The sequence below is a fragment of the Lacerta agilis genome, chromosome 16, assembly GCF_009819535.1.
Source record: "Lacerta agilis isolate rLacAgi1 chromosome 16, rLacAgi1.pri, whole genome shotgun sequence".
Taxonomy (NCBI): Eukaryota; Metazoa; Chordata; class Lepidosauria; order Squamata; family Lacertidae; genus Lacerta; species Lacerta agilis.
In genome coordinates, this window is record NC_046327.1 from 20,387,653 (window position 1) to 20,400,717 (window position 13,065).

At 41.2% G+C, this 13,065-nt stretch overlaps 1 protein-coding gene across 1 annotated transcript; it reads left to right on the top strand.

The window, feature by feature from the left end:
- Positions 1-439: 439 nt before the first annotated feature.
- NOA1 (nitric oxide associated 1) lies at positions 440-8,902 on the top strand. Its single transcript, XM_033173190.1, has 7 exons — positions 440-1,604; positions 2,801-2,965; positions 3,843-4,048; positions 4,816-4,947; positions 6,199-6,315; positions 7,908-8,025; positions 8,603-8,902. The coding sequence occupies exons 1-7, from the start codon at positions 455-457 to the stop codon at positions 8,827-8,829; spliced, it is 2,115 nt and encodes a 704-aa protein (XP_033029081.1). The 5' UTR covers positions 440-454; the 3' UTR covers positions 8,830-8,902.
- The last annotated feature ends 4,163 nt before the right edge of the window (positions 8,903-13,065 follow it).

The window sequence follows — 13,065 nt, forward strand, 5'->3', positions numbered from 1 at the left end:
CTCCCACCCTCTCTTCCCCCCGCCCCCTATAAAGAAGAGATGCTGGGTCTCTGACGAGGTTTTGCGCCTGCGCAGAGGGCCCCATAGGCTTTTCAGAGAAATCACAAGGGTCATCAAGTCCAACCCGCCTGCAATGCAGGAATCTCAGATAAAGGGTCCTTTTCATTTAACATTTTGTTTTATAAATGCATAGGCTGTGAGCTGCCGTGAGATCTTCGAATGAAGGGCGGTAAAAAAAACATACAAAAAAACCTTACTGTATATGGAAGAGGGGACGGTCCCCCGCCCCCCCTCCGACGGCGGGCACTCAATTTGAAACGTCAACTGTCCCCCGACAGAGGGCGCGGCGCCTGGAGGACCGCGAGCCCAGAGCCGCTCTGGCCTGCGTGCTCGCTTCCTTCTCCCTCACGCGCCGCTTGCCTTCCCCGGCCTCCCCGTGTCCATTGAACGGGCGATGAACGGCTTGAGGCGGGCCGCGCTGCTGGCTTTCCCTCAGCTTTGGCGGCGGCCTCCATGGGGCGGCGGAGGAGCGCTGCGTTGTCGCGCCGCGACCCGCGGCTTCCCCGCCTACCCGAGCTCGGAGGAGCCCCACAGGCGCAGTGGAGCGGTGGTGGCGGCGGCGGCGGCCGCTCAGCATGAGGAGCAGGAAGAGCAGTTCGTCTTTCTCGAGTACGTCCCTGAGGAAGAGCCGCGGCTGCCGAAGGCGGGAAACTCGCAGCGGGAGCCTGAGGGGAGCCCGGAGCCGGAACAGCCTGAGAGCGGCGACGCAAGCCGGCCGCCTCTGTCGCGCCGTACGAAGCCGTCCCGGGAGGCCCACCGGCCCAGGGGCCATCCGGACCCTTCCGTGCCGTTGAGCGGAGTGAGCTGCTCGGGCTGCGGTGCGGAGCTGCATTGCCGGGACCCCGCGGTGCCCGGGTACCTTCCCAGTGAGAAATACCAGAGCCTGCTGCGAGAAGAGGAAGAGGGCGGGGAAGGGAAGGATGGGCAAGGGGCGACCCACCGACAGCAGGGGCTGGAGGGAGCTGTGTGCCAGCGCTGCTGGATGCTGGTGCATCACCAGCAGGCGCTGCAGGTGCAGATGCCCCGGGAGGAGTACCGCCGCGTGGTGAGCGCAGCCCTGCGCAGCCCTCCTCGCCACGGCCGCCCACCTCTGGTGCTCTGCATGGTGGATGTGCTGGACCTGCCCGACTCCATCCTGCCTGACTTGCCCGAGCTGGTGGGCAGCCAGGCGCACCTCTTCGTACTAGGGAACAAGGTGGACCTGTTGCCCGGCGACTCGCCCCGGTACCTGAGCCGTCTCCGAGAGCGCCTGCTGGAGATCTGCGCTGGCGCTGGTCTCGTGGACCTGGGGAAGCCCAGCCCGACGACGACGCAGAAACAGCAGCGTGTGGTTGATGTGCACCTCATTAGTGCCAAGACCGGCTATGGGGTGGAAGAACTGATCTCCAAGTTGCAGCGCTCCTGGAAGTTCAACGGGGATGTGTACCTGGTGGGAGGCACGAATACTGGGAAGTCTACCCTCTTCAATGCCCTTCTGCACTCGGATTACTGCAAGTCTAGAGCCTCTGATGTGATCAATAGGGCAACAATATCCCCTTGGCCAGGTCAGGTCAGAGGAAGCACTTTTACTTTTTTAGGCCAACCTGAGGAAGCCCACATAGGAACATTATTTATGGTTGAGTAATGTAATGCTGTGGTGCTCTTCCAGAAATACTGGAGATGATAAAAAGGCAATACCTGTTCCTTGTTCCAAACATACATATGGCTGGGAGCTGTCCATGCCTGTTACACTTGTCACACAGCCATATGACACCTTAAACACCAGCAAATCAAGTGGTTGTTGATGAGCTGTACTAAACTCTTATATTAACAAAAAATCGTGTCACACTAGACTTTTTATGAGTTTTTAAAAAGTTGTCATAACTCATAACAAGAATGAGAAACACAGCTACTCTTCCGAAACCAGTCACATAAGTCAACTATCATGTGGACTGGAGGAAGACTGAAGCATTGGAGTGCATGGGCTATGAGGATCTGACATGAACAAATTAGATAACATTGAATATTTTTATATAGCACTTGAGATCTGTATTTGCCCGACACTCTTAAGCCAAACCTTGAATTAGCAAGACTGTATGAGCATGCCATTTTACAATGCTTAGGCATCTTTGGTAAACATTTGTGCTTTGAGGCCTTTGCTGGTGCTTGATCCCAGTATCTAAATTCTTCCCTAATTTTTCAGTTGTATTTTCTTCCAGTATTTTAATGTTTTGATTTTAATATTGAGATACGCTGCCACAAGACTTAATGTGAGAAAAAGTATAGATTTAAAACAAATAGTAGCAAGCCAATGTCATAAATATATTGGGGAATGAGTCTGAGTTACAATAATATGCCTAAAGCCAGGCTACTTCATAAGGGTATGAATTGAGGTGAGGTTTGAACTGGGAACCTCTTGCCTCTGATCTGACCTTTTAGCCATTACATTATGCCAGTTCTGTTATTTACTAGTATTATTTATTAAATTTGTATACCACCCTTCATTCTAAGATCACAGGGTAGTTCACAACATAAAAATACCAGCTCTTGAGAAGATGGGTTGTCAAAATGTAAAGAAATAGCAGATGGCAGAAGTTTTTGCAATCTGTTTTCTGCATTTCTTATTACTGTATTTAAAGTGTCTCTCCACAGCTTTCTGGTTGACTGCAAGAGCTTTGGATGTCCCATAATAGTTTGGGTTCCATATTAGCATTGCTTATACTTACCTAAAATCTTAATTCTCTGTTGTTGTTTTTTCTAGGAACAACCTTGAATCTCCTGAAATTTCCAATTATTAATCCTACACCTTACAGAATATTCAGGAGGGAAGCAAGACTAAAGGCAGATGCAGAGAAATTGGAAGAAGACCTCAGTGAAGATGAGCAAAAGCAGCTTGCGATCCTCAAAAAGCAAGGCTACTTAATAGGTGATTACTTTCTGAGAACTATGCAGCTGATTTAAGTGCTAAAGAGCAGTTTTCCCTGGAGGAAAGCAATGGGACAAGAGGAAGTGTGCATGAGTCCTAAGTATGACTAGTGTTGCCTATCACCCCAACTGTACTTGTTTTAATTTATATAATATCTAGGACTAAGATTGTAATTCTATACATGTTTACCCCATTGAACATATATAATATCTTATAATATCTAGGTGTTATATAATTTATATAATATCCAAAACTAAGATTGTAATTCTATAATGCTTACCCCATTGAACATAGTAGAGTACAGATTAGTCAAGTGAGAGAGATCATTTACACTTTAAAAGAGGATACGGTAAGAAGACTGGCTCATTTCTTTAGTTTAATCACCAGAGGACAGGCTAAAAGGTGATTGTCCACTGTAGTAAGTATTTTCAGAGTGAGATCTTAACTCTAAAGGTGATAACCAACATCAGTCATACTCTTGAGTGGCTCACAAATGTTTTCTTTTGTAATAAATGCTTTTATTGTATTCCCAGAAAATTACAGAATTGAATAAATGAAACAATCATACAAATATAATTAAGCATGTGCCAGAAAATCAGGATACAAATTATATGATCCTATGACCTTTTGAAAAATTGTAAATGCAGAGGGGATGCAAAGAAGGGGTTATGTACAGTGGTCAAATACATAGTTCATATCAGCATATCATTCCAGAATTTAATCTGAAACAGTAGCCTTAGCTCCACATGTTGAAACTCAGTTAAGATACTGCTGCCTCCAGAAAGCTGGATCATGAGAAGTTTGTAAGGGACAAAAACTACTAACTGAAGAAAAGCAATATAATTTGTTTTTTCTTTCCTTCTTTCTTTTGATGTAGGAAGAATTGGGAGAACATTTCAAATACCAAAAAAGCTGAAAAAAAATTGTGAAATTGAGTTTGATGCTGAAGCATTGTCTTTTGGTATGGAGGAAGAACCTTCTGTTCCACCTGTAACTGCTACTGAGAAAGTTGAACTCACATACAATGAAGTGAAAGATGCTCGCTGGTTTTATGACACTCCAGGGATTGTTAAAGATGGTTGTGTAAGTTAAGTCACTCCTGGGGACCCCTTCCAACTCTACAGTTCTATGATTCTATGCTTTGCTTTGCTGTTTTTAGCTGGAGAGCTGGGGTATCTGCAAAATATGTTGCTGGTGATCTTTTGCAGAATTTACTCAAGCTAGTGAAATAAATTGAGCAAGTAGATATCCAAAGAGCTGTTTCACATAAATTCAGGGACTTGGCCTGAATTTTAGCATTCCCCCCCCCCCCAATTATTTCTGACATTCCACCCGTTAAACCGTTGGCCAGGTATTCTTGGAAGCTGCTGTTCAATAAATGAAATCTAAAGGTTTATTGAACATACTGAACTACCAGTAGAGTATTTAGAGAGAGCACATAGCTGTCAACCCTCCTTGCTGTTCCCCACTGCTATATACATAGCTGTCAACCCTCCCTGCTGTTTCCCAATGCTATAATAAGGGACTTCCCCCCCAAAAAAAGGAAGAGGTTGACAGGCATGGAGAGAGCTGCATCACCGTAGCATGCATATACATGGCTTCTTTGGATTAAGACCATTGTGTATTACATTTTTAATTAATTCTGCCTTAAGTAGCTATGCATTCCTGCACCTGAATAGCATTTAGATGACAAGTGCTGTCTTGCTATCAATGGCCTGAGAAGCATGATTTATATAATCACTTTTCCTGTCAACTGCATATGAAATAATTTTAAGCTGTCCTATAAATCTCAAAAGAGAAATAAAAAATGAAAATGTGTTTCATCTATATAATGGATGTTTTGGTTTTAGGTTTTAAACTTGCTAAAGGAGAAAGAAGTCAAGCTGGTCTTGCCAACCTATGCAATTGTTCCAAGGTCCTTTGTGCTTAAGCCTGGGATGACGTTGTTTCTAGGTGCTTTGGGACGCATAGATTATTTGCAGGTAAAGGAGACAAAGGCTATTCTGAACTCGATTTAAAGTTCTCATTTGTAATGCATGTTATATAGAGTGCAGTAGAATAGGCTGTGTGAGGTACCGGTATGTTCCAGATTGAGAGCTGGCAATTTGAATGAGCATTTTTCCTTCTCTTCCCTCAGTAGTGATAAATAACTTGTGCTTCATAGACATCACCACCAGAGGTCGATGGGGAGCTACTTACTAAATGCCTCAGGTCATATAGCCACTCCCTTCTTCAGGGCCATTCAAGTATCTGCCTCTGGTATTCTCTCTGATCCTTCTCTTCACTCCCCACCACCACAAAAATACAAAAAAATGTTTTCCTTTGGGTAGAGATCCAGTTTCTGACAGTACCTCTGGGCTAACAAAAGGATTGATTTTCCATTGTTTATATTATCAAGATTTACTGTTACTCTGTTATTTACAAGTTAGGAGGATGAATACAGTGGACCCTCGGGTTACGATACCTTTGGGTAACGTAACTTCTGGGTTGCGAACGCAGCAAACCCGTAAATGTATACTTCCAGGTTTCGCCGCGCATGCATGCACAGAAGCGGTGCCTCTAGATGCAGACTTTTCAGGGTACATATGGACCCCCAGAACAAATTAAGTTCGTATCTGGAGGGTCCACTGTATTCATTAAGGTGGTGTCTGTTGTTCAGTTCTTCAGCAATTATTTTCAAGCTCTTTAACAACTGTCTGTACTTCATCTGTATGTCTGAAATAGATTAAGTTGCCTGCATCTTCACTGAGCAAAAGGAAAGCAAGCTTCAGCTGTTTTATATGAAAAAGTGTATGTGTGCATGTTTCCTAGGTTTTGGAGTATCATGTTGTAAGAAAACCAAAATAACACAGCTAAGCTAAATTGTTCATTAAATACACTGTGTTTCTTGTTTGCTGAATCTTATGATGTCTCTTCCCAAACTAGAAACATTATATTAAGGGCTTTGTTTTTTCTTTGGATATTAAATTAAAAGGCAAGGGTGAAATAACTATAGAAAGAATATTATCAGACTGAAAATCCTGTTTCTCCAGTCCCTTGTTAGTAACTGTGGATCTGGAAATGTTTATAAGAATGCAAGTCTGTCCAGCCTTCAATCACTAAATCACAATCAACTATACAGAATGCAGAATTCTTGTTAGCAAAGATGGCTTTAAGCTTGTTGATGAAACTGGTCTTTTAAACTTAATAAAATTTATTTCAGACAATTAATTTTCAGCTTTATTACTCTTTAGGGAGACCAGTCCTGCTGGTTTTCTGTTGTGGCCTCTAATTTGTTGCCTGTGCACATCACTACAGTAGAAAAAGCAGATGCTGTCTATCAAAAACATGCAGGTCAAACATTACTGAAGGTAAGCCAGTACTGTCTCTACCATTGGAGAATCTATGAGGGCTAATGCCTTGTGATCTCTCTCCTTCCACAGCCATTCATTATTGTGCCTCTTAGGCCTAGTACAAGGCAGGCTTTGTTCTGCTCTTAGCCAGCACCATGACGGCATTGTCTCAGATGAGTTCTCCGTATCTTGGTGGTCTTCCACTTTATGCAAGAAAGAAATAATACTTCACATTGTTTTGCTTCTATCCAATCTCAGCAAAGAAGATAATAGAATTAAATAGCATTCTGTGAGCACTACTGCAAAAAGATTATTTCCTGTTAAAGCCACACTATAGGGTAGCCTCATTGCAAGATGTGCTATCTCAGCAGCTGGATATATATTAGATTTTAATTTTACTGCTGTTAATGTATATAAATTTCTAACAAGGTACTTCACAATCTATGCCTTACTTGGGGTGGAAATACCTAAAGTAGTGCTAAGAAACTGGAATATAGCCAAAGCTTTGTGAAGTTACTTCATTTTGTTCACCCTGAATCTTATAAGCACCATCAGACATCTTGAAGAGTTCAAAGAGAAGCTTGATAGCAATCAAGAGAAAGTGCATTTCACACATCTTAGTCTACAGTGGTCAGTGGGATTAGTCCAGGATACTAAGGGAAGAGACAAAATTGGAACTGGGGAGGACCCCACAGAGATAAAAAGATTATTAAATACCGGTAGAATGGGTGAATCCATCCGATGTCGTTTTAAGTCTACTGAATCCTGCAGTTGCATGGAGTTGAACACATAATTTCATTCCAGAATATCCATAGAAATTGAGGCTGTGTGACCACACATTCTGGTTTTTTACTTTAAAAAAACTGTTGTGATCAACACTTAAAAGTGCACTGAGGATCAGAGTCCAGGCAATGTTCCCATTTTGACAAGACACCACTTTAAATCAAGAGTGAAGAACCTCTGGTTTGGGGGCCTTGTAATCTCATCATTGGCATGTGTGCCACAGAAGCTTGTCCATGAGAGAGTGCACCCCTAAACCTGAAAACTATCTTAAAGCAACGATTTCCTCCAAAACTTGACAGGTCCTGCTTGGATTATCAGTCTTATTTTATATCTGGTGTATTGTAGTATTCTTTTCACTGGCTTTTTATCTTCAACTTCTTGTTTCTCTTCTTTCTGCCGTTCAGCTTGCGGTTTTCTGTTTCAACCACATCTCACTTCTTTCTCCATCTTCGTTTTCCTTATCTTTTTCTAACAGCAGTTCTGTAAATGTCTACTTAAAAGTAAGCCCCACTGATTTCGTTTCTACACCTTTGTTCTGTTTGATCTATTCTTGTTAAATCCTGTGTTCTCTTTCTTTTTTCATTTGTAACAGTTTTCTCACGAATCAAAGTGGTTTAAAAAACCAGTGAAAATAAAATCCCAAAATACGGTAGTTGTTGCTTGCTCGGCTGCCAGCCTACTTTATTCTCGGTTAACTTGTCCCCAACCATTGGGCTTTATTTCCCCGACTTGACCTGCCACTTATTTTATAATTTGCTAATTGCATTACTATGTAAATGAAGAGCTATTCGTTTTTTTACTGTTTAATCCCTGGCTTGTAATTCAAGGTTCCTATGGGAGGTGAAGAACGAATGAAAGAATTCCCGCCACTTGTCCATCAGGATGTGATGTTGGAAGGGCTTGGCAGTACTGAGGCAGTGGCTGATATAAAGCTTTCATCTGCTGGTAACTTCTGCATATGTTTTCTTGTGTTGGGCAGGGTAGCTATGTGCCCTGGTACTTCTTGTTTTGTCCCGATGATTAATATAACCAGAGAGCTAGTGTAGTGTAATACAGTGTTTTTCAACCACTGTTCCGCGGCACACTAGTGTGCCGTGAGATGTTGCCTGGTGTGCAGTGGGAAAAATGGAAAAATTCAAGAGAATTACTTTATATATAGTCAATATAGGCACAGAGTTAAATTTTTTAACATTTTGTAATGGTGGTGTGCCTCGTGATTTTTTTCATGAAACAAGTGTGCCTTTGCCCAAAAAAGGTTGAAAAACACTGGTGTAATAGACTGGGGGGGCATGTTCCCAATTTCTCAATCTCTTATCTAGTTTGTTTGATTTTACTGAGTGTAAAGATTTTTGGACAGGCCCTAAAAAAGAGAGAGTATCATCTAAATATATATTTTGTCTTCATACTGAAAAAAGAAATTTGACATAGTCCTGCCTCGTTCAAGGAGTTCACCCAACAAGTCCAATGTTCTGATTTCATTTTGTTTAGATTATATACATGTTCTGGTATTTCTTTTATACAGGCTGGGTTGCAGTAACAGCTCATCTGAATGACAAAGTACATCTCAAATGCTATACTCCTGAAGGGACAGCACTGACAGTACGTAAACCACCTCTGTTGCCATACATTGTTCACATCAAAGGACGTCGTCTGCAACGAAGTGCAGCATATGAGACTAAAAGACCACCTCCCCTTGTGGCGAATTTAAAGAGAGATGTAAATAAGAAAACAAGGATGGGAAAAATCTAAGAAACTGTAGATAATGAAATCGCCCAACAGGTCATTTACCCGAGGATGACACAGTGCTATTTGCATTGAACATACCTTTATTTTCAGATTGTTTGTTGTAAAACAAGTTTTGTTTAAAAAAAAAAAAAGTAAGAATTTAAAGTTCTAAACGTGTTGTATCATTTATATGAATCACCTCCCTTCTTTGTGACCAATACACATTTTCCTGCCACTAGTAGAGACCCAAACCAGAGCATAGTGGTACTGCAAAACAATGCTCTAGGTGTCAAGCACTGGGCTTGGCTTCCCAGCTATCTCATGTGCACCTAATTGCCTGTATATCTCTTTGTTCTCTGATGGTGAAAGAAATGGAACAAGCAGAGCAGGCTGGGTCTCCCACCAGGAGGGAGGCTCGCTGACTAAGGTCAAGCAGTGTCTTGTACTCCCAGAGGGAAGATGGCAGCAAGCAGAGTGCGGGAGGGCTCTGTTTCTCTCCATTCCTGAAATGATGAAGTGCAGTATGTGTGGGCAAGAGCACTTGAGGATGGATAGATGAGCGAAGCAGGAGAAAGAATGGAAGCTGTGGTTGTCCACTTTTCATGTTAGCTCTTAAACTCCTATTCCTTTATGAAACTTGGTAAGATAAGAGAAAATCAAGGACATCTGTACATTCAAAGGATTCAAAACCCTGTCCATGTTTAAGCTCCATAAACTGGGGCAGTAGTACCTTCCCGTTATGCATGCAAAGGGGCACTGTGTGAGTAAAGCCTTTGGGCCTGTAACTGGCCTTGCTGGCCCTTGTGTCAACAGTGATATCTTGAGGCCAGGAAGTCTAGGCATCACTCAGTAAATGAAGCCTGCACAACAACAAATAAAGGGGGCTACAGTATTAAAATATTTTTAAAATCAACGCCCTTATTTACTGAGACAGGTGCTTCATGTACCATTACTTTCCCCCCTAAAAATATTGTGGTTGAGGACACTTGAAGCGGCAGGCAGATCTTACTCTCCACTTTGATGCACAGGGAATGCAATTTGCTGCTGCAAAACTATGCCATTGCAGCATAAATTATGGGCATTTTGTTGATAGCAGATACAAGTGTCAGTTTAATTCAGTCGCCTGAGATCATTAATCAAAAAATACTTCCCACCCGACAGTTTAATTCAGTCGCCTGAGATCATTAATCAAAAAATACTTCCCACCCGATCTTTCTCAATGAGTTATGGGGACAGGTTGAGTGTTGTTAGACATAAAAAAAATAGCAAGGGTGGAGAAGTAATACGGTTTTAACCAGGAAGAGGCAGACTGCTGTTGCTGGGTCTGCAGTGGTATGTATCAAAGCATTTACATAGTGGTTCATTGTCCTAATGCAGTGAAGCATTGACAGCAAAAAAAAAACACAAAAAAAAACCCGTCAGGACATCACTTACTGAATTATTTTGAAATATGTATGACAGTAAATGAGAATGTTGTTGATACATAATCCAAAACTAACACCTTGCCATGAAGACTGTAGGAAAGGGAACACAGTATTATTGACACATGCATTTAGTCATAAGATTTTTCTGCTGAGTATGGATGTATGTTCTGTCTGACAAAGCAGTAATTGAACTGAATGTACTGCGATTTTTCAGAACTCAACATTGCACAATGTTAGGACATCAAGAGGACTCATAATGTAATTCCACAGGAACAACAGAATTCAGCAAATCTCACCCTTTAAAAAAAATGTATGTTTATCATTCTTATGGTTGTGAATATCTGCTTGGAAGATTGCAGGTAGTGCCTGCTAAAAAATCAGAAAGAATTGTCATGTAAGATTTCTAAGATTCAATGCAATCCAGTTTCTTGTCCTTCCTCATCACTAAAGAAAGCCAGTATGTTATGCAAATATGCCCTGTTCTGCATAAATTTATACAGACTATAGAATACAGTCTTTATTTTTCAAGCTTGGTATTGGATCTCAATGTGCATCTCATCAGTGGGAGATTTCTTAAGACAAAAACTTTTGTTTCTTCATTTTATTTGTGGGCACCAGCTTGCTGGAGACAAGGAGAACAAAGTAGCTTCATTTGCTAAATGAGACATGTTTTAATCTTGATATAATCTGAACAGAATACCAAATGATTGTGTTTGCAGGTATCTGGCACCACCTTCAGAGCTCCTGAAGCACTGACCCAAAACATATTAATGAAGAAAAGTCTTACAGATTTTAGTAAAACTTTGTTGCATTTTGAACTGGGGCATTTCGCCAGGCAACTGCTGACATTGGCAGCCACTGCTTTATAACTGGTGTTATTTTAACCATCACGGGATTGCAAAGTTCTTAAATATGCATTCTATACTCTTGTCCATTGCCGGCTGTCTATCAAGAAATGCTTTCAAGGATAGGGGTATGTGGAAATATCCCCTTATTTATCTATCTACTGAATTCATTTCCCACCCTTCCGCCCCAAGGAGCTCAGGATGGCAAATCAGTAATAAAAATAGAATTAAATATAATTCAAGTATCCATGAAGCTGGGGAAATTACATCTTGTATTGCTCTAGCACAGCTGTCATTCAATTTACTGCTTCATAGATAGCAAGACACAATTTCTGCTACAGAAATCACCTCCTATTTCAATACTGTTGGTTATCTGACAGGTGGAATATCAAAGGGGGTGGGAAAGCCCCAAAGATCACCATGGTCCCCTCACATCGCCAATATAGATTTTTATGCATGCATCCTGTGGCCCTTTAGCGCAGGAGAGGACGAACTTTGAAGTTTGTAGGAGCCACTTAATTTTTTACTAAAACTCTAGGAGCCAACAATTGGGGTCTGGTTAATTCATATTCCGGGAATTTGTATCAAGTATTGGACCTGAACTCAGGTTATCACAGTCCCTCCACATATCTCTACCTCTCACCACATGCCTCTGCCTCTCCCCTATTTAGGGAGTTATTTTCTTGCCACCGTTAAGCAACTGGGAGCAAGAAAGCCTTGTCAATCCATTTCAAATCACCCAGAGATCAACCAATATATGCTGCTCTTAACTTCTATCCACCCCTTCCATAGCCAATGGTATTATTTGCTGAATATTCAGAAAAGACAGATGAAAGATACACATATTCCTTAATAAAGTTTATTGACATAACTATGCTTAGGAAAATACACTCATGGGTTAATATGCAATTTAGTTTAACACCTTACATTTTGGACAAAGGCTTGTACATAGTTTAGGTAAATAAAAAACCCAGGATATGTGATCTTTTCTGATTTTACATCTATTACAAACATATAAAAGCTCTTCATGCACTACAGTAGAGAGAAAGCATGAAAAAAATTACCTTTGGTTTAAATTGACAGAATAATACAAGTATTGCACTGTAAAAAGCTTCAAACACGGTGCAACCAAACATAAAATGTTTCAGTGCCAGCTTACAAAAAGTTCTTTAGCTAGTGTGATTTGCTTTTTAGGGGAGGAAAAAGTATATATACACATGTGTGAAACTATTTCTTAAACTACCTGGATGTAATTAATATTGTATTTCAGCTTGTTAGCTACACAATCAAGATTCAATAAACCTAAATGAACCTGTGCTTACAATACATCAGCAAAACAACATACTGAAATCAAAGGCATTATGAGTATTAACTGACCTGTCAGTTTGTTCTGTAGAAAAGATTTAAAGTTCCAGCCCTTAGGTCAATCAATCCCTAAATAGCAGCAATATTAAGATGTGTTGCCAAGTTCCTAGTAATCCATTCTTTAGGCTACTTTTCCAAAAACACTATCGGTTCTACTAACTAGCCACACTGTCAAACATGAGATAATGCAGAATGTATCAGGCTGGGGTGTTATGACAGGCATTGCTGCTGAGAGAAGCCCTTTAATAAAGGAAGACGCTGAAAGGTGTATCCAAAATTCTGTGACAATCTCAAAATTCAATTTAAGAAATATCTACTTTAGGCAGAAACAGAGTAAATCCTCTGTAGTTTAACCCTAATTTCACTAATCCACTTGAAACATCTAACATTAAGACAGGAGTGACATTCCATCTTTTACCAATTTTATCTTGAAACTGTTCAATCGCTATGGGTACCTCCTAGTCTAACAAAATATGGGGAAAACATACAGGAACTTCAAGTCAATCACAATATCCAATGTATCTCAAGACACAACAATTACATCACTGGAAGATATTATTTTAATACTTAACAGTTTTGCCCTCTCAATCTCAGAAACACTACCCAACACAGGTACCAACTTCTAC

What these genes read in the sequence shown, in the direction of transcription:
- NOA1 (XM_033173190.1), top strand. Translation starts at nt 455, where the DNA reads ATGAACGGCTTGAGGCGGGCCGCGCTGCTGGCTTTCCCTCAGCTTTGG. An exon ending in GACGCATAGATTATTTGCAG is followed by an intron (nt 4,948 to 6,198) that starts GTAAAGGAGACA and finishes ATTACTCTTTAG; the next exon opens with GGAGACCAGTCCTGCTGGTT. An exon ending in CAGGTCAAACATTACTGAAG is followed by an intron (nt 6,316 to 7,907) that starts GTAAGCCAGTAC and finishes TTGTAATTCAAG; the next exon opens with GTTCCTATGGGAGGTGAAGA.